The sequence below is a fragment of the Pogona vitticeps genome, chromosome 1 (genome assembly GCF_051106095.1).
Source record: "Pogona vitticeps strain Pit_001003342236 chromosome 1, PviZW2.1, whole genome shotgun sequence".
Taxonomy (NCBI): Eukaryota; Metazoa; Chordata; class Lepidosauria; order Squamata; family Agamidae; genus Pogona; species Pogona vitticeps.
Window position 1 is genome coordinate 563,699 of NC_135783.1, and position 20,431 is coordinate 584,129.

General features: G+C 57.4%; 2 protein-coding genes across 7 annotated transcripts in view; both read right to left on the reverse strand.

Moving 5' to 3' along the window:
- Positions 1-6,315: 6,315 nt before the first annotated feature.
- Positions 6,316-15,264, reverse strand: TMEM214 (transmembrane protein 214). Its single transcript, XM_072985629.2, has 17 exons — positions 15,067-15,264; positions 14,684-14,919; positions 13,963-14,113; positions 12,983-13,117; positions 12,233-12,315; positions 11,582-11,687; positions 11,112-11,193; positions 10,220-10,321; positions 9,875-10,016; positions 9,277-9,368; positions 9,014-9,062; positions 8,496-8,609; positions 8,259-8,376; positions 8,016-8,112; positions 7,652-7,820; positions 7,234-7,385; positions 6,316-6,848 (listed from the first exon to the last, which is right to left on the reverse strand). The coding sequence occupies exons 1-17, from the start codon at positions 15,209-15,211 to the stop codon at positions 6,722-6,724; spliced, it is 2,100 nt and encodes a 699-aa protein (XP_072841730.2). The 5' UTR covers positions 15,212-15,264; the 3' UTR covers positions 6,316-6,721.
- A 3,487-nt stretch (positions 15,265-18,751) lies between these two features.
- The window catches only part of MAPRE3 (microtubule associated protein RP/EB family member 3), a 33,208-nt gene continuing 31,528 nt past the window's right edge, over positions 18,752-20,431 (reverse strand). For all 6 annotated transcript variants that reach the window (XM_072985638.2, XM_072985651.2, XM_078381162.1 and 3 more), the window contains exons 6-7: positions 19,960-20,112; positions 18,752-19,852 (exon numbers count right to left, since the gene is read on the reverse strand). In XM_072985638.2, the coding sequence (XP_072841739.1) occupies positions 19,784-19,852; positions 19,960-20,112 (222 nt within the window). In that variant the 3' untranslated portion in view covers positions 18,752-19,783. The remainder of the gene's footprint in view (positions 19,853-19,959; positions 20,113-20,431) is intronic.

Here is a 20,431-nt window from a genome sequence, read left to right on the forward strand (position 1 = left end):
GCCAAGGCAGGCGGCGCGGCGCCCGATCCTCTGGGCGCAGGCAGGCGCGCGGCGCGCAGCCCTCCTTTTGCACGCGGAGGATTTCTCCCCCCCCCCCGATGCGCTGGAGGATGGCCGGGAGGGGGCTCGTCGAGGCGGAGGGTCCCGCTCCCGGTGCCCCTGAGCCTCTGCAAGGACGGGGAGAAGGGGCTCGTCGAGGCGTCCGCCCGGGAGACGACCCTGGTCGACCCGGAGCCGTCCCTGCGCAGCGCGGCCTCCGCCAGCACCCAAAGGCACTCTGCCCATGCTCGAGGCGTGTGTGGTCTGGGGCAGGGCAGGGCAGACCCACCCGGTGCTCCAGGGCCTCCGCTCCCGACCCGGTGAGCGGAAAAGCCGGGCGAGTCCTCCCGCGGATCCCCGGGGGCAACAGCTGCCCCTGCCCGGCCCTTCCTTAGGATTGCTCTGCGAACTTGCTGATTCGAGCCACGCGCCGATGTGAATAAAGAAGGCTGAAGAAAAGGCCCCGGGGAAGCCCAGCATCTGGCGAGGATCAAATGACGAAGAGGTGGAAGCGAAACACTAAAGACCTACAAGATAAAGATGATAGGCTCCTTGGAAGAGGCGTCGGATGATGGTGGACAGGTCCAGAAAGTAAACAGAAAGCTGCTCTTGAGAGCCCTGGGAAGAAAGACATCTCCAGGGTAGATGGGATGCCGGCAGCCTTGCGGTATTTCAAGCCAGAGACCTGTCAAAATCCCAACAAAGATGGAAAACAAAACAGTGGGAGCGCCTACATCCCAGTCCCCAAGAAAGGAGATGCCAAAGGAGTGCAAGAACAGCAGGACCCTTGTTCTAATTAATTCCCCCTGCAAGCAAAGTGATGTTTAAGGTATCGCAAGGAAGGCTTTTAACATGGATTGTTGTATCCTACTCCATTGAATGTGCGTTTTGGCTTTAAGTATGTTTTTTTTGGTCTTGTAGTCATTGATCCTTTTAGGACTATACTCACTGCTATTCGCATAAATACTGTCTTTAAATTATTGTAAGCTGCCTGAGGTTGTTTTAAAGGAGAAAGGTGGGCTAAACTAGTATTTTAAATAAATACATGTTATCCTTTATGGCATGAGAAATGTCTGATGTTCAAGCTGGATTCCCAAAATGAAGAGGCACTCAATATCACATGGCAAATATCCACCGGCTGCTGGACAGTATCAGTCTATTGCTTTAGAGCAGTGGGTCCCAGACTTGGGTCACCCCGGGCGGCCGGGGGGGGGTTCTTGGAGAGCAACTCCCTGAAGCTTTCACCACCCAGTTGTGCTGGCTGTGGTTTCTGGGGGGTGGCAGTCCTAGAACACCCGGGTGACCCAAGGTTAGGAGCCATCGCTTCACAGGCAACAGTGAAACCTTTTGAGTACGAGTGTGCCTCAGCACTTGTTTTCTCCTGATGTATGACTTGAACTGTGGTCAAGAAGGTACTGTTAGGGCAGACAATGGGCAGACAAGAGGGGTTTCCCATGGCCAAAGGTGTCAGGCAAGAATTATCTGTTCAATCTGTACGCAAAACATATCATATGGAAAGTCACGTTAAACTCAGGTTGAGGAGTGACTATTGGTGGAAGAAACATCAATGATTTGAGATATGCAGATGATAACTTCTTACTGGCAGAAAGCAGCAAGGGCTTGAAACAACTGGGATGCGAGAGAAAACAGGACAACCACCTGTCAGATTTGCTTTGATTTGGGTTCCTGCCCTGAGCAGGGGGTTGGACTTGATGGCCTCAGAGGCCCCCTTCCAACTCCTGTTATTCAAGGTAAAACGTGCACAAGGCCCAGGGCTCCACGCCCGTTAGCCTGGCCTCCTAAAAGCATTGCATCTTAGCACCTATCCAGCCAAAAATGGGGGGAATTAAGAGGAACCTGAATCTTTCTCTCACCTTGGGAACACATTCACACTTTTTTGGACTACTGAAAATACCCATAGTATCACCCTCATCAGTGCATATGCACCAACACTGTCATCCACAACAGAAGTCAAAGACAAATTCTATGACGATTTGGCAGCTACTATCAAAAAAGTCCCTGAGAGAGAGCCGTTCATTCTTGGAGACTTTAACGCTAGAGCTGGTGCTGATGACAACTCTTGGCCCACCTGTCTAGGCCGTTTTGGCATTGGGAAGATGAATGAAAATGGCCAACGTTTGCTGGAGTTTTGCTGTTATTATGGTCTTTGTGTCACCAATATGTTCTTTAATACAAAGCCTCAACACAAAGTTTCCTGGAGACATCCAAGATCGAAGCATGGGCATCAGCTTGATTTGATCCTCACTAGACGTCCTAGCCTATCTAGTATTACGATCACACGCAGTTACCAGAGTGCTGATTGTGATACTGATCATTCCCTGGTGTGTAGCAGAATAAAACTGTGAACAAAGAGATTGTATCACACTAAAAAGGAAGGAAGACCCCATATAGATATCAACAAGATTCGCAATCAAAGAAAAGTGGAGGAATTTGCCCAAGCGCTTCAGGAAACCCTTCCAGGCCCGGCTGATGCGAATGCACTTGAACGATGGGAACACTTCAAGAACGCTGTTTATAACACTGCCTTGTCCACATTTCGCAAGAAGACCAAAAAGATGGCTGACTGGCTCGAAGCCCATTCAGAGGAGTTAATGCCAGGCATCGAGGACAAGAGAAGAGCTCTAGCAGCATACAAAGCCTGTCCTAGCGAGTACAACTTGCAAGCTCTTCGAGCTGCTCGTAGCCAAGTCCAACAGGCTGCCAGGAGATGTTCCAATGATTATTGGCTTCAGCTCTGCTCTCAGATACAGATAGCAGCAGACACAGGTAACATCAAGGGAATGTATGACGGCATCAAGCAGGCTTTAGGTCCAATACAGAAGAAATCTGCTCCCTTGAAGTCTGCTACAGGCGTGATCATCCAGGACCGAGCACAGCAGATGGAATGCTGGGTGCAGCACTACTCTGAGCTATATTCTAAAGAGAATGTAGTAACGGAAGAGGCACTAAATAACATTGAGTGCCTGCCAATCTTGGAAGAGCTGGACAGTGAACCAACTTTAGCAGAAATAAAAGCGGCCTTGGATTCCCTTGCCTCTTGCAAGGTACCTGGAAAGGACAACATCCCCGTTGAAGTTTTGAAGCGTTATAAAGAGATCATCACCACTGAGCTGTATGAACTCTTTTCTCTTTGCTGGAGAGAAGGTGGAGTACCACAGGACATGAAGGACGCAAACATCGTCACATTGTATAAGAACAAAGGCGACAGGGGCGACTGCAATAACTACCGTGGTATCTCTCTTCTCAGCGTTGTAGGGGAGCTGCTGGCCCGTGTTGTGCTGAAGAGACTTCAGGTGCTTGCAGACAGAGTGTATCCAGAATCACAGTGTGGTTTTCGAGCTAATAGATCCACCACCGACATGGTATTCTCCCTCCGACAGCTGCAAGAGAAATGCAGGGAACAACAACAGCCACTCTTTGTGGCCTTCATAGATCTCACAAAGGCCTTTGACTTGGTTAGCAGGGACGGACTTTTTAAAATACTTCCCAAGATTGGATGTCCACCTCAACTCCTTAATATCATCAGGTCCTTTCATGAGGAAATGAAGGGCACTGTAGTTTTTGATGGCTCAACATCAGATCCCTTTGACATCCGAAGCGGAGTAAAACAAGGCTGTGTCCTTGCGCCAACCCTGTTTGGGATCTTCTTTGCTGTCATGCTGAAGCAGGCCTTTGGAACTGCAACAGAAGGTGTCTATCTCCGGACAAGATCAGATGGAAAGCTCTTTAAACTCTCTAGACTGAAAGCAAAGAACAAAGTCCAACTGAAATGCATGCGGGACTTCCTCTTTGCTGATGATGCAGCCATTGTTGCCCACTCTGCTGAAGACCTCCAACAACTCATAAATCATTTTAGCAAGGCCTGCCAAGACTTTGGACTATCAGCCTGAAGAAAACACAAGTCATGTGCCAGGGCGTGGAGTCACCTCCCTCTATTACTATCTCCATGCAAGAACTGGAGGTTGTTCATGAATTTGTGTACCTTGGCTCAACAATCTCTGACACTCTCTCCCTAGATGTCGAGCTGGATAAACGCATTGGGAAAGCAGCTACCATGTTCTCTAGACTCACAAAGAGAGTATGGCTTAATAAGAAGTTGACGGCATACACCAAAAGCCAGGTCTATAGAGCCTGTGTCCTGAGCACACTCCTATACTGCAGTGAGTCCTGGACCCTTTGTGCATGGCAGGAGAGGAAGCTGAACACCTTCCATATGCGTTGTCTCAGACGCATTTTTGGTATCACCTGGCAGGACAAAGTTCCAAATAGAGTAGTCCTAGAACGAGCTGGAATTTTCAGCATGTATACAATATTGAAACAGCGCCGTCTACGTTGGCTTGGGCACGTCGTGAGAATGGCTGATGGTCGGATTCCAAAAGATCTCCTGTATGGAGAATTAGTGCAGGGAAGCCGCCCCCGAGGGAGACCACAGCTGCGTTACAAGGACATCTGCAAGCGGGATATGAAGGCCTTAGGAATGGACCTCAACAGATGGGAAACCTTGACGTGTGAGCGTTCAGCCTGGAGGCAGGCGGTGCATCATGGCCTCTCCCAATTTGAAGAGACACTTGTACAGCAGACCGAGGCAAAGAGGCAGTCCCGAAACAAGCAAAACCAGGGAGCTGGACAGGGGACAGATTGGATTTGTCTCCAGTGTGGAAGGGATTGTCACTCTCGAATTGGCCTTCTCAGCCACACAAGACACTGTTCCAAGACCTCCATACAGAGCACGATACCATAGTCTCTTGAGACTGAAGGATGCCTACAACCCACAAAGGCAGTCAGTTCTCTACAAACAGATTGAGGGGTATGTGTTTATCATCACCCAAGAAAGGCTGCCCCAGAGTGGAGACGACCTATTCCACCAGCCGCCAGGGAATGTTCTCAGTTTGGCTGCAACTGACTGTGCTTTCACAGAACACAACCAACATTTGATCTCCAACTTGGAGTCTCTCTGATACAAGGTTAGCCGTGTCTTTGTGTGCCTCTGTTCTCAGCTGGACAGGAGCCACATGCTTTGATATAATGTCACATTGAGGGGAATGTGCCCCCCCAGCCCTTTGTCTGCCAGGACTGGGAAGATGATGAAATCTACAGGACCTGAAGTGAAATCTGGTGCCTCCCACTCAGGTTACAAGTCTCCAGACTCTATTTTGGAATTTACTTGAGAAGAGGAGCATGGGTCACCACCACCACCACCCCCACCAGGACTATGCAATTTTTAAATTTGGGAGGGAAGTGTTATCATCTTCCATTCCAGAGGCGGACGGACTCTGAAGGAGAGAGGGCGGCACTGCACTTGTGGGGCGGCTGGGATGCATATGTCAACAGAGGCTCTTGGTCTAATCCAGCAGGGCCACCCTGGTGGTCCTGGCCCTTCACTGCACACAGATGACGCCACACCACTGTCTTCTGTGTGAAGGCAGTGGTGCCCATACAGGCTATGAGCTTGTTACTTCTGAGAAACCAGGGAGAGGCTACTTTGGAGCAGTGTTTTTGTAAACAATCACTGACTCCCCCACCCCAAGAGGGACACGGCAAGGAAGACATGGTGAACAGACACTGTGTAATCAAATAGAGTTCCCTTTATTCCACACAAGCCCCCCCCCCCCAAGATCGCCCTATGCTCCCTGAACCCAGAGAACGGGCTTGCGGCAGGACCCAGGCAGTCCCAGGAGGGCCCGGTGACACCCCACTGCACCCACCCAGGCCCATTCCCATCCAGGGTTCCTTGGCGAAGGACGGGACAAGCCCCCCACCAGCACCCCGGACATGCCGGAGCTCCGGCCTCTTCAGCCGGGCAGTTGACTGGGCAGAGAGCAGGGAGGGGAAAGGCCACCCCAGGGACAGGGCGGGCAGGCTTTCCTCCCAGTAGCAGATCGGTCTTCCTGGAAATCTGCAACCTCTCGCTGGAGGTCTGAAGAGCAGCCCAGCCCGGCTTCCATCACAACTCACCCTGTTTTACAGGAGCAAACTAGACAGGGGAGATTCGCTCGACTCCCTGTTCCTGGCCCGCTGACCCGATTCCTTTTCTCTCCATTTTAACCTACACTGACGATGTCCCGTGGGGAGGGTCTCCCCCTGGGGCAGAATCAGAGGCCAGAGGAGGGCAAAGGCCGGCTCTCTGGGCTTTGCAGGGTGGGGAGCGGATGAAGCCCTTGCTTCTTTTTGCTCCCACCAAGACACCAGTAGAAAGAAGAGAAACAGCTCCCGGAGGCCAGAGGCCATTGGCACCTTATCTTTGATGATAATGAAGGGTGGGGGAGGGGGGGAGGGAGGCCAGTGGTCCCCAGGCCACCGAGGAGATGCCAGGAGCATTTCTCCCCATCGCCCTGGGAGCTGGAGGAAAAAACCTGCGGGCAGGAACAGTGGCTCTGTGCATAAAAGAATGGCTGTGGTGGGAGATCACATCCCACCCCACCCATGTATTGGGGGTAACAGCATCGGAGGCAGGCGAGAGGAGGGCTCCCCCCCACCCCCACCCCGAGGCAGAGGGACCTCCTTCCTCTCCAGCACAACCTCCTCAAAACGGAGGAGGCAAAAGCCGCCTGAACTGAGAAGGGGACCTGGAGAGGATGCTCCGAACAGGAGGCAGCGGGGCCTTGCCGAAGGAAGAGCAACCCCAACCTCTCCTGCTCAGCGCCAGGGCTCAAGACCGCTGCTAGTGGCCAGAGAGGATGCCCGAGGCCCAGTCCTTGATCATCCCAGGGGTGTCCTGCAGGTATCCCCACGAGGAAAGGACGAGGCTGGTCAGCTGTGTCCGCAGGCACTCCCACGACCCTTCGCCACTAGAAAGACAGAAGAGGAGGGAGATCAGAGGCCAAAGGATGCTGGAGTGGGGCAGGCGGGGCAAGCGGCATCCACACCCACAGACCCTTGTCCCCCAAGCATGCGCCCAACTTTTCAGAAGGGAGAGGGGGCCAGCTCGGAGAGGGGGAAACAGCCCTGGGCATGGAAGTGCCCCCCCTCCCCACAGACCATCCTACCCCCCCCAACCCATTCACCCTTTCCCTTGGGCCACACAGTGAGCCAGCCTGGACTGCCACACACACACACCCCCCAAGACACTGAAGTTTGTCCTGGTGCCCCACACCCCCGTGCCCTCCTTCTGCTTGCCAGGCCTTTGTCTGGTTAAGAAGCCCGCAGGCAAGAGGCCAGGATGCTGAGACTCACTCGCAGGAATCCGCCCAGCGCTGCCAGGCTCCCTCCAGGGCGGCTGCCAAATAGTCCACGGCTGGCAGAAAGCAGTTCTTCATCAGGAAGAGCAGCAGCTCCTTGAGGTATTCGGCCCCACACAGCACAAACTCGGGCACCCGAGCTTGGAGCTGGCAAAGAGAAGAGAAGGTTTCTTGGGAGGGCACAGGACCAGAGATTCCAGGAGGGCGGAGGCCCACCCAGTGAGCGGCCAGGGCCCAGCTCAAGAGAATAAAACTCCTCCCCCCCCCATGCAGCTGGGGACTGTAAAGTCCCAAACACAGACCGCCGGTCCAGAGCACCCTGCAGGAAAGCCCAGCGTTTTCCCCCCACACACACTCTTCCACCCTCCAGTTCCAATTCTGCTGCTTTCCCCACCCAGCCAAGCATCACTTACCCATTCAGTGAATCTGGGGAGGTGGTCGCTGAGCCAGACCAGCTGAGCAGAGCACTTCCCAGAGAGGTCGGCCGCCATCTCCAGAATCTTCGCCCAGGCCAGTTCAAGGTTTGGTGCCAGCGTGGAGGTCACGCGAGTGTAGCAGAGAGGAGCTTTGGCTTCCAGCCAGCTACAACAAGCAGCAGGGGCACAGTGAGTTCCTCCTGAGGAAGGGTGCCATTCGCAACGGCTTTCTTCTAACCACCCCCACACACACAAACACATGCACACCGGCTTTGCCAAGGCTCAAGAGGCGAAGCCTCACACATGCAAAGGGCCGACCGGCCTCTCTGGTGCTCCTTGGCAAAGCAAAGCGCCAGCTCACCTATAGCCTTCCATGGAGAGGTGGGAGACCGTGTTCCAAGCTTGCTGGGAGGCAGGCAGGATGCCACAGGAGCGAAGGACTCGGGCGGAGGCAGAGGCTGGAAAACACCGGGCCCTGAAAGAGCTGCCGGCCGGGCCGCCCCTGGGCACCCCCGGCCAGCCCCAGCCACCCTCCTGCGGCCCCAAGCAGGCAGAAGTCGAGGGACGCTCCCTGCTGCCTGGGGAGATCACCCCCTTTTCTCACCTTGGAAGGAGCCATGAGTCCTGACGTCGTGCATGAGAAAGCCGGCAATAAAGACAAGGAGGACGAGCGCCAGCCGAGGCCAAGGAGGCCCACCGGCCTTCATCTTGAGCAGCAGGCTCTGAAGGGAAGCAAACCCGAGAGGAGGGAGCTGTGGGACTCGGCAGGAGGCGCCCCGTCAGTGGCCTGGCCTGTCCTGTCCTGTCCAGCCCAGCCGCTCCTTCCGAGCAGGGACATTACCTGGCAGGCCGCTCGGCAAGCAGCCACGTCCTCGGCGCTGCTCGGTCCTTTCGCGGCCAGCTCGTCATTTGTGACTTTGAACGAATGAACGGTTTCTTGCAAAGACTTCCGCACCTGAAAAAGCCCACAGAGGCTGTCATGGGCACGTTCCCCCAGGCTCCACACCAATAGCTGTAAGCTGGGGGGGGGGGAGCACAGAAGTGGGCTGGCAGGCTGGCAACACCCTTGACCTGAGACAGAACAGCGCTCCTCCCCCACCCACCCCCAATTTATAAAAATCCTTTCCCACGCCCAGGGCTCTGCCTCCTGCCGCCGGAGGGGCCACCAGGTGATCAGCATCTCTTCCCAATTGCAGCCCCTGCACCCCCCATCTCTGCAGCTTCAGGTGGAAGCACCTTCTGCCAGGCAAGATGGACTGAGGTTGGGCCAGACGGGGGCCGCCCCTCTCGTTGGAGCCAGGGTTCCCTTTGACTGCCAAGCGTGAGGTTGTCCTGAGCCAGGTGCCCAAGACCTCTTACCTTTTTAGATGTGCTGTCCCATGTCTCCAGATAGTGGTTCAAGAGCAAACTGGAAAAGCAAAGGAAGGCATCAGCTGGGGGAAGGGGGCACCTCCTTATGGCCCCCCCATTGGGCTCTTGGCCCTGGGAGCAGATCATCCCCCAAAGTCCTCTCGGAGAACTCTGGACCTTAGCCCACATGCCAGCCAGCCGTGGCAGAGCAGATGCCTCGTGCGCCAGGGGCAGAGCTTGGCACAGCTGAGTGGGGAGCTGCTGGCGCTCACCTGGATTGCGAGAGGTGCTTGATGTACAGCTGCCTCCAGACGCTAAAGCTGAGCGGGTCGAGGGTCAGGCACTCCATCAGGCAGCTCAGCAGCTGAGCAGAACAAGGGCAGAAAGGATCAGTGGCAATGAAATGGGAATGGATGCCAGGCATCGCCCTCCCAGAGTTCCCCAAGCAAGATCTGGGCGGGGCGGGGCGGGGCGGGGCGGGGCGGGGCCCGCCCTGCAGGGATGCTGCTACGTTTCTCTCCACCTGGAAGAGGGGTATCCCTGCCACTTCTTTGAAGGTGCCTCGGGGAGAGCAGCCGGACGACACGCCCACCAAGACCAAAGCCTCCCAGAAGACAGTGGCCAAGGGTATGAAAAGGGACACCCTGCAAAATGCTGGCCTCTCCCTATAAAGAGGATGTTTCTAACAGGTAAAAAAGGGGCTTCACAGCTCCTCTGGTGCACATGCACACATGCGCATGGCACGCACGCACGCACGCACGCACACACGCACACACACACACACACACACACATTGTGAGGCCCCATGCACTGCTCCAGGATGCATTCTGTATGTGCCAACCCCCCCCCCTTCCACTTCCCCAGCCTCACCTCCTTCCTCATGCCAGTGGGGCAGTTGGGGGTGGTCCTGGAGAGGAAGGAGGGGAAGTAGGTGTGCAGGGTGGCCTCCGGCTTCGCTCCAAAGGCTAGCACCTTCAGGCGTGGGTACAGCTGCTGAAGTTGCTCCTGCAGGCTGAGAAGAGAAAGACAGAGAGGCCCCCATCAGCCCAACACGATTTCCCCCCCTCCCCACAGGAAGGCGGCACCCAAGCCTCTTCCTTTAGCCCAAGTTGAGCACCCCTTGGAGGGGGCAACTTCTCTCTCGTGCACAAACACATGGAGAGAGAGAGAGAGATCTGGGTGCCCCCCAAGTGCCCCCCTCCCAAACTGCCCTACCTGGGGGATAAGGAGTTGTTGGGCATGAAGGCAAAGTCCAAGAGGGGGAAGAAGTCTTTCGGTCCTATCATGCCAAAGCCCTTGGTCAAGTTGGGATGCATCCTGGCAAATATAAGTCACCCCGTCAGTCACCTGGGCGTGTCAGGTTCTCCCCAGCTCTTTTCCACCCCACCCGGGCCAGTCCCTCTCTCCGGCCGTCCCACCAAAGGCTCCTTCGTTCCAGAAGCCACAGAACGACGACGACTCCTCCGGGGGGGGAGGGGGGGAGAGAGAGTCTCTTTCTCAGGAAGCGACCCAGAAAGGCACTGAGCTTGGTGGGCAGAGACCTCAGATGGTCTGTGGGTGCACAGGGAGACCTCTGCCAAGGCTAGCCCACCTTGCCCCAACGCCATCCACAGCAAGGGAGTGGACACGGGTGAATCAGGGGCATGAGGAAGGAACACAAGGGAGGAGAAACAAGACTGAGCCATGATGGAGGGGCCCAGGGAGGCCAAAGCCCCAGGATGATGGGCAGCAGAACACAATGTGTGTGTGTGTCTGTCTGTGTATCTCCCCCTTTTGGTTCACTGCAACACAGACCCTCCCTTATTTATTTATTTGATTTATATCCTGCCCATCTGGTATATTCTACCACTCTGGGGGGCTTGATCCTTCTGTTTTACACACTAAAGGAAAATGGAGCCCTGCCCAGGGTGTGGCGACGGGCCCTCCACCCTGGACCTTTCCTGGCCCACAGATCTGGAAGAGCTCCACCTCCACTTCAGGGCCTTTAATGCTGGGAGGGGGAAGGAAGGGCCCCTGGAGGCCCACCAAGGCAAGTCCAGGCCCCTGTCCTGACTGTGGCCAACGAGCGCAAACCCCCGCCCTCCCACCCACCCACCCCACCACTCACATCAGCAACCGGTCCAAGTAGGTGATGGCGAAGGGAGAGAGAGATTTGAGGCCCAGGACAGGAAGCATAATGCCGAGCCACACTGCAAAGATAAGCGCAGGGGAACCCCCGGTTACCATTTTGCCTTCTGTCTATGAGAAGGCTTTGGGGGGGGGGCACAGCCCATCTTCCCTGTGTGTGTGTGTGTGTGTTCCCTTCCCTTCCCAGCCAGGCCCCTCTTGGCTTTAGACGGCAGCTGTTGCTTTTTCTGCCGCTGCAGCAGCAGCATCTCCTCCCCCTCCAGGCCATGCCGCTCCTCCTCCGCCAGTGGGGAAGCAGACTGGAACTCGTTCTCCGCTCGAGGGGATGAGAACGGCCAAGCCGTCTACCCGGTTCTGCAAAAGGCAGGAGGCGCTGCCCCAGGAAACAAACCCGTCCGCCCTGAACAGCTGATGCACTTTTCCTAGAGAGAGCCTCCTTCCGAACCTCACCTTTCAGCCCTTCCGTCAGGTCTGCAAACCCTGCTTGACCCAAAGCCCACATGATGGTGAGGCACTTGGGCGTCCGGTTGTGATGGCACCGCAACAGCTCAAGGTACTGGGTGCGGGGGAGAGAGGGGGGGAAGTAGCATTAGTGCAAGACACCTAGCAGGGAAGCCCCAGGGAGAGTCCCCCAGCAAGTGTGAGATGTGGCCACAACACCCCAAACCCCTCGCACACCTGCGCGTAGCCGTGAGACAAGACGGCACCTGAGGGTGGACAATGGGAGGGTCTTCCCAGGGTTTGATTCCTTTGATTTTTATACCACCCGTCTGGCTGAAGGCCACTCTGGGTGGCCTTGCCTTGAGGTGTGTGTGTGTTGCCCACGACTGCCTTGTCTCTTTGGCCGTCCCCAACAGGCGTGGACCTTAAACCCGCCAGAAGGGCCAGAGGCGGAGAGAAGGAGAGGAAACCTGCCACGACAAAGTGTCCCCCCAGCCCTCCAGACAAGCCACCGGGCTGGGCGCTGGACACCAGAGGGGTGCGAGAAGGGCAGAACGTGAGGGTGAAGTGCCAATCAAGGCGTTGCAGCTGGGCATGGGGTGCCCCGAAAGAATGAGGAGGAAGCAGCGCTCCCTCCTGGGACCCTTGCGGATGCCCTACCTTACTCAGGTTGGCTGTGGCCACTTTAGGCTTGTCCACCAGCAAGGCTTGGATGCAGATCCTGTAGCCGTGCAGCGACTCTCCTGCAAAGGAAGGAGGGCCCGGCAGACGGTTAGAGCACTCAGGGCAGAACAGACGGATCAGCGACAAGCGCCACCCACTCACAAGGACCCCAAGGAAGAGGGCCTCTGACCCATCTCAATGTAACGGGGTGGGTGTGTCCCGTGCTTGCAAAAACCACAGCTTTTGCACAGGGACCAGCCCCGTCTCCTTTCTTGGTGGAAAAGTCCCCTTTGTGGACCTTTACGTAGGAGCACTGCTGCTTTTTCTCCCACCTTTGCGTCTGCCACGTGACACTGGCTGCCTTCCCTTCTCCTGCTCCAACCCCACTTGCCCTACGTAAGGGTCCTCCCCTTGCTCTGCATTCAGCTTCTGGAGCAGTCTTTTGTTCTAGAACCCCGTGCTGGCCCCTGCCATTCTGGCACAGCCTCCCCAAGCCAATGCCCTCTCCCCACGGCTCACCTCTTGCAAAGTCTCATGGTAGTCCTCCCCCCCCACACACACATCCCCAATTACAGCATCAGGAATGAAGTAGGTGGGATGACCTGCGGGGAGGGGCATTCCCAATCCACGGAGCAAGTTCTTGCAAGAAAGAGCTGCCTGCCTGCCTGCCCAGCCGCCCTCAGTGACACACAGCGCGTGGGACGTGGCAGAACTTTGGACCCAAAGACTGAGCTGTTGGATTCTCACCCGGCGTCTTATCCAGCTCTTGCAACATGGTGTAAATACAGTGGTCGAAAAAGAGCTCCAGGACACCCCCGGCTTTCGATAACAGAGACTTGATGATGGTCCTCAGATCTTTGCTCACAAGGCAGTACGGATAGTCTGCAGCAAAACAAAAAGCCAAAGGGGGTGGCATAAAGGGATGGAAGCCGGCAGGCCAGGGACGGGTCTCCTGCCAAGAGCGCTTCCACTCAGGCACAAAACACCGCAAGAGAGCGAAAGGCGGGAAGCCACCCTGGAACAGCACACCTCCTCCCACCACAGGGACCCGGGTGGGCGGGCGGGCGGTTACTCAGCCACACCGAGGTGGAAGGCTGCCCCGACAGGGCAAGGACCCAATTGGGGGCGGAGGGAGGGACCCACAAAGGCCACCAGCCAGGCAGGGAAGGAAAACCACCACCAGAGAGTCGGGTTCTCAGAGCCCAAGGTTCTGCCCTCTCAACCCCCACCCCAGGTGTGGGTGTGTGTCTAGGGTTGCCGAGCCCAGAGGCTTCACGGCCACCAAAACCATTCAGCCCCACGGCCATGTCTCTCGTCTCCAGGAGCTTTCCCCACTTCCATGGGGCACTTCTCCTTGGCAGGGCAGAGACGTCCAAGGTGGGGCTGGCACTTTTAATACAACCCAATCGCAAAGTCTCGTCAAAGACAACCTTGTAAAAATGAGACTTCTTTTTAAACCGAGATGCTGTCGTCCGTTTGGCCGCACAGGACACTGAAAAGCCTAGGGTTCCAGTTGTGCCTCTGCCCTCCCGTTCGTCAAAGGCCAAGCACAGGATTCGGCAGGATTTTGGCCCCAGCTTCCTGGCAAGCCCGATATACATATATATATATAAATTCTCCCTAACTTTCCCAGTTGGAGAATCCCAAATCCGGTTGACAGGAAGTTCTCACTTTACGGAGGCCTGCCCCTTTCCCCCTTTTTCGCCCCAGCCCTGGGAGCCACTGACCGTGAGGATGCTGGCTGAGGGTGGGGTCGCTCTTGGGGGCCTGCAGCTTGTAGTTCAAGTACCCAGCCATGTCTTTGACCCACACGGAAGGATTCTCCGGGAAGAGGCTCTGGCTTTTCTCCAGCTGCTTCTGGAGTTCCGATAAATCAAGCTGAGGAGAGAAAAGGAAGATTTCAAGGAAGGGAGGGGAAAGCAAGAAGGGCCGACCCCAAAGCCTTGTTTATAAGGCCCAGGAGGGCCTCCTGCCCCTCGGCCACAGCCGCCAAAGCAAGGAAGGATCCTGAGGGGTCCGGAAGACTCCAGACCTGACTTAGCCCAAACTCTGGCCGGCCCCTTTTCTGGAGGAGGGAGCTGCCCCCCCCGGGGGAGCCTGGGGCCCAAACGAAAAGGCCTCCTGCCAGTTCCAGGAAGGGGGGGGAAGGTTTCCCAACCCAGCCTTGGAGGCGGGAAGGGAAGGAAGAGCAGAGCCCCGGCTCTTTGCGACCCAGGGAGGGAGGGAAGACCCGGAAAGCGGCCCCCTCTTGGCTCCGCGCCGCCACCCGAGGTCCCCGCCGCCCAGACCGCGCTTTCCCCCCCGTCCCTGGGGGGGGGGGAGCGGGAATCAGGCAGCCGTACCGGGTCCCCTCCGGGCCCGCTTCCCTGGGCATCCCCGGCCGAGCAAAAGGGGGGGGGGAAGGAAGGGGGGAAGGAAGGGGGTCCCCCCCACCCAACCCCCACGTACCGCTCCGAGCGCCTCCTCCAGGCTCCGGAACCGGCCGGGCGGCTGGGGAGCCCTCTCGCCGGGCCCGGCCACCTTCCTGGCGTTCTTCCGCCCGCTCGGGGGCGGCTTCTGCGGCGGCGGCGGCGCCTTGGCGGCTCCCGGCGGGGGCGGCACCTGCTCCTTGTTCTGCTTCTTCCGCGCCCGCTCGAAGCCCAGCTCGAAGAGGGTCTCCGAGGCGGCCAGCGGGGGGGCGGCGGCTGCGGGAAGGGAGAGAGGGAGGGAGAGGCGGTGAGGAGAGGCCCACGGCCCGGGGAGCGCTCCCCGACCAGGCTCCCGCCCGCCCGCCCGCCCGCCCGCTAGACTGCGCCTGGCCAGGGAGGCTCCACCGCCCCCAGCTCACTCACCTCGGCCCGCGTTGGCCTCCCCGAGAGCCTTCCGCCCCGCAGCGCCACCGCCGCCGCCACCGCCGCCGGACGCGGCCCCCCTCCGGGCGGGCTTGCGCACCACCTCCCAGCGCCCCGCGCCGCTCCCCGCTGCCGCCGCGGCCATGGCCGGTCCGTCCCCTCCTGGCCGCGGGAGAGGGAGGAGCGGCCGTTTGCGCACGCGCGGGGGGCGGGGCGGGCGAGGCCTCCGGGCGGCACTGATTGGCGGGATCGCCTCGCTCCGCCCCGCCCCGCTCCGGAGGCGGCGAACGGCCCGCGCGCCACGTCCCCGCTCCAGCCCGCCTCCCCGGGCCACGTGACTCTCCCGGGCCCCGCCTCCCCGGATCCCTCTGCGAGATGCGCCGGAAACGCAGGGCCGAGCCCGACTCCGACTTCCGTCGCATGTCCTGTGTGTGTGTGTGTGGGGGGGGGGGGAGGCTGGCTTGGGTAGACTGCGGCTTCAGCTGGAGGTTCCGCGGAAGGCCTGCGCCTCTTCCGGCGGGCTTTCTGCTCCCCGTCCAAGGCACGTGGGTTCGAATCACGGCTGCCCCAGGGAAGATCCCCGGGGCCGGCATCCGTTTGGGTCAGGCCAGACCACCCCTTAAATCAGTGGTCCCCACCCTTGGGCCTCCAGAGGTGCTTGGACTACAACTCCCAGAAGCCTTCACCGCCACCTCTGCTGGAAGCCAGGATTTCTGGGAGTTGAAGTCCAAGAACATCTGGAGGCCCAAGGTTGGGGACCACTGAGACCACCCCTTAAACGGCTCCTCCTTTACCTGGAAAGACTTGTCCCGACTTGAGGAGACACAACAGCAGCAGCAGCAGCAACGGCCACACCACACCCGGGATGGGTAGAAAATGCAATTAGCCCCTTCCCCTCCCCCCCCTCTCATTCTCTCCCCCCTCTCCCTCCCCCCCCCGCGCGCCATCGATTCCCTCCTGCCCGTCGCGCAACCACGCCAGATTCCAACCACGGGGATCACCAGGGAGGGTCACACAGACCCGAGGGAGGCCGGGGAGGGTTTCCCTCCGGAGATTCAAACTGGCTTGGCTGGGTGAGCACTCGGAACAAAGGTATTGTGCTTTGAAACCATGCGTTTTTGTGTTTTTTGCTTTTAAGCCAGGCCTTTTAGAAACGTCTCTGCTTTCTTCAGTTTGCCTTTTTTGTTTCTAAAACTTTTCTTTTTATAATGTACCATAATTAAAACATCTTGCGAGATGTTTTAAATAAGCCTTCGAGAATATTTAATTAAAGGCAGGGCAGGGTGAGAATTAAGCCTTCGAGAATACATTAATTAAAACATTCTTTTTGATGTTTTTATTGTACATTTTATGTGCCCGTATTTTGGACTGAAATCCGATTAATACCGTATATTTCAGCTGTGAGACTGATTCATGTCTAACTCAGTGGTCAGGAAACGGGTAAATTACCACAAATGAGGTAAAAGTGAACATCCTGGGGGTAATGAGGACGTGACCCTAACCCCCTTCCCTCCTCCTCCTCATCTTCTGCCCAGAGGGGGGGGGTCCACAGCTCCCCGATTGCCCCCTTTTCTGGCCTGGCTGCAATCGAGCCACAGCAGATGGCGGCCGGTGACAGGCCCCGGTTGGCGGCATACGGCAGCCGAGGCAGCAGTGGTGGGGCCGGCCATGGCAGAGGGTGAGGCTGGGGCGAGTGGTCGGAGCACCCCAGCCAAGAGGAGCCTCTCCTTCCAGTCCCTGGAGAGGTGGATTGTGGCGGAGGGGGATGGCCACGGCCACAAGGGTGGCCCAGGCCAGTCTCAGCCTCCCGGCACCGGGACAATGGCCCACGCCGTCCCCGTTCCTGGAGGAGCCTGTCAGGCATCAGTGGTGCTTGCCCAGCTGCGCGGCTTCCTTCGGCGGCACCTCCATGCCGGCCAGCCAGGCCTGGCAGAGCCTCTCGCCCTCTGTGCGGCAGGTGTTGCGGCACTTCGACGGCAAGGCCCATGGGAGCCCTGACACCAAAGCCCGATGCGGCTGCCCTGGCGAGCAGGTGCCAGAGCAGGAGGCGGCATCGGGCACACACACACACCCCCAGTGAGCGAGCCACCTGCTGCTCTTTGACTGCCACCCAGGAGCCACCCGCTAGCGGAGAAAGGGAGCCGCCCCTGCGGGGCCAAGGACTGAGCGCAGCCCCGCCAGGTGGAGGCGGCGGCGGCCCGGGCACAGGTGGCAAGGCAGCGGCCGCCTGTGATCCAGATCCTTCTTTTCAAATCAATGGGGTAATGTTGGCGTATATAAATTTTTTAGGGGGTAAAAGGTAAAAAAGTTCCCTGACCCCTGGTCTAACTGAAATGTCCCTGTAACTTCCAGGTTACATGTTTTCAACATCTTTGAAGGATGTTGTGGTTATAGAACTTAGAAGTTATGTAGAGAGTAATAAAGCTTGTCCAAACACAAGCTGATGTTGGCTGGAATTATTGCAACCATGAAACTATTTCTACCTTGATACCCAGATGAATTTTGATTGGAGTGTAAATGGTTGTTTGGTTTCATTCTGGAATTAACCCCTTTTTAGGGGATAAATGCCAGCTGTGATGAACACAGACTTCTGAGGCCTCCTTAAGAGGCCCGTTAAGTTCTACGGGGCTCTCGGGAGCGTCAGACTCTTTGCCAGATGCAGCTGCCACCCAACTTTCCTTCCTGCGTCAGGTTTTTCCTGCCGAAATGTAGGAACGTGGGCCATTTGTTCCAGTCCAACCTGTTCAGGTCATGTTGAGCTTCCCCGTTTGGCACCATCTGCACATTTCATGAATTTCCCCTCCAGGCCCTCATCCTTTATAAAGATGTTGAACAACACCGGGTCCAGGCCAGATCTTGGCAGCACTCAACCTGTCCGTCTTCTCCACGGCGACGGAGAACGGTTGGCAGCCTCTCTCTGGGCATGGCCCATCAATCATTTGGGCTCCAAATCCACCCAGGAGCGTCATCTCCGTTTGCCCGTTCACGGGAAGTGCCAAGCCTCTTAGTAGTTAGTTGGCCACCAGATTGCTAGTGTTTCCGCGCACAGCCGGTGGGGAAAGGGAACCACACCACCCCAGGCTGGCTGGGTTCACCCCTGGGGCATTGTGCCTCCACAGACCCAGACCACGCGCTTCATACAGCTATGCAGGTTTTTGCCTGCAAACCCTATGGGTGAGATAAACCAGCCAGACCCCCTAGTTGTGGCAGGGGACAAGGTCTGCCCCAACAACACCTGGCCAGATGCAAGAGGAACTGCCCCACGGGACTCCTTCCATCCCAGCTTGGGCAAGAGATCCAAAGCCAGGCAGGGTGTTGTGGGATGGCCACCTCTCCTCCATGGCACCTTCCTTTCAAGTCATGAGGAAGGTTCTTTCCCCCCCCCCCCACTCCTGTAACAGCCAGAGCCAAGGCGGGCCCCAACCCTCTGCCTCACCCCGAGAGTCAGTGCAGAACCTAATTCCTGGCCCAGGGCAGAGGCGGCTCTTCTGCTCACAGGTCTCCCGTCGGCCTCGGATCCCATGCATGGGTAGAGACCTTTTTTAATAATAATAATAATAATTTATTGTCATTGTAAGTATATACACATACAACGAAATTCACCTTTAGGGGTGGGCCAGCAGGGACGCCTCTCTCCCTTGGAACGGAGGTGGGGCCTCTCGGCACAGACACGCTGGACAGACGCTTTTACCACACCAGTTTATTTTAAATAAAACGCAACACAGATGCAGGCTCTGCACACCAGTGTCTGTGATCAAACAGGCAATGCAAACAGGGAACAAGTCACGGCAGGATCGTGTGGCCATCCTGTCCAAACAGCATGAGCTACGTCTTGGTGGGGCTAGGGGAGGGGGGGCAGAGGCCTCAACCCCTCCCCACAGCAGGTCCCAGGGGCAACAGCTGGAACTCAAAAGAGATGGTTACACGGAACCAAACATTCTTGGGGGGGAGGGGAGAAGGGACTTCTGTTGGCTTTTCTCTTCCCAACCGCCGCCTGCCATATCTCCAGGATACCTCACAAAGCCCCAAGCGGCACAACCACGCCCTCTGCTCGGCTCTCCTCCCCTCAAGCCCACTCGCTATGTCAGGTAAAGCAGCTGGAAAAGTCACATTCTCAGCAGTATCATTAAAATACCCCTCCCCTGCAAATAAATAAAATCCTCCAAGGCCAAGTTCGCCCCCTCCCTCCCCGCTCCCTCTGCCCCCTGAGCAAGCTTCCCGTGGTGAGCACGGTCCCCCAGCTCACACGCGTTCCGAAGCAAGGGAAGGGGGCGGAGCTTGGTGGAGCCATGAACACGACAGGAAAAGTGCTAGTGAAATCCGGTACGGAAAAATATACAAAGAATTTCTCTCTCCATATCATACAAGCCACTGGGAGCGTTCACGCCCAAGACAACTGAAATCAATAAATAAGGAAGATGAGGTGGGATGGGGCAAGGGGACGGGGGGGGACCAGGCATCCCACTGCCCCCCCCCAGCCTATTTACAGTGCAGACCGCCTCCCTCTAGCGATGCCTAGGGACCATGTCGGCATAGGCCTCCAAAGACAGAGAAACCACCGCAGGCCTCTTGGGTCGGTAGAAACCTGTTATAATGTGTGACTGTGCAGGACGAGGCTGTACAATGCGAAACCTTAAATGTCCATGGTCAGTGAGGAGCGTGGGGCAATCTGTCATGGCGGGGCAGCGAGCGAGCGCACGCACGCAGGCAGACGCAGCTAGTATTCATCCTGTTCCTCCGGATGTGGTTCGTCCAACTCTTCGTCCTCAGGGGGGGCAAAGCCTTCCTGCAAGCACATCAGAGGGGGCACTCGAGGCAGGTGCTCTTGGGGGGGGGGCAGAGGTTCTCCCTCCCTCCCCCTCCCCACCCTGGCCCCCAGCCCCCGGGACTTACCTCTGTGGCATAGAGGATGCCGATGATGCCTGCAATGATGGGGCTGTTCTCGCTCTCGTGCTCCTGGCAGATCAGCTCGATGTCCCGCAGTTTGCTGAAGTAGAAGTCACGCTCCTTCTCCAGCCCGTCCACCGTCAGCTTCAAGTCCATCAACTGCACCAGCAGAGACAGCCCACCAAGGGGTTATGGGGGGCCGCCACGGGAGATGGGGCACCCCTTCCTTGCACACCAGGGGGTGGGGTGGGGTGGGGGTGGGGGAGAGCATGAGGTCTGCATGCCGGAAGCCATGGGTGCCCAGCCAGGAGCTCAGGGGTGGGGGGAGACTGACCGCGTCCTTGGGGGAGGTGCACCGGCGTTGCCTTCGATGCCCAGAGAAAAACCGCTCACTGCAGCTTCCTTCTCAATGTTTGGGCAGCAGAAGAAAGGACCGATTCTGACCCCCACCCCCCCTACACACAGGCTGGGCCAGACA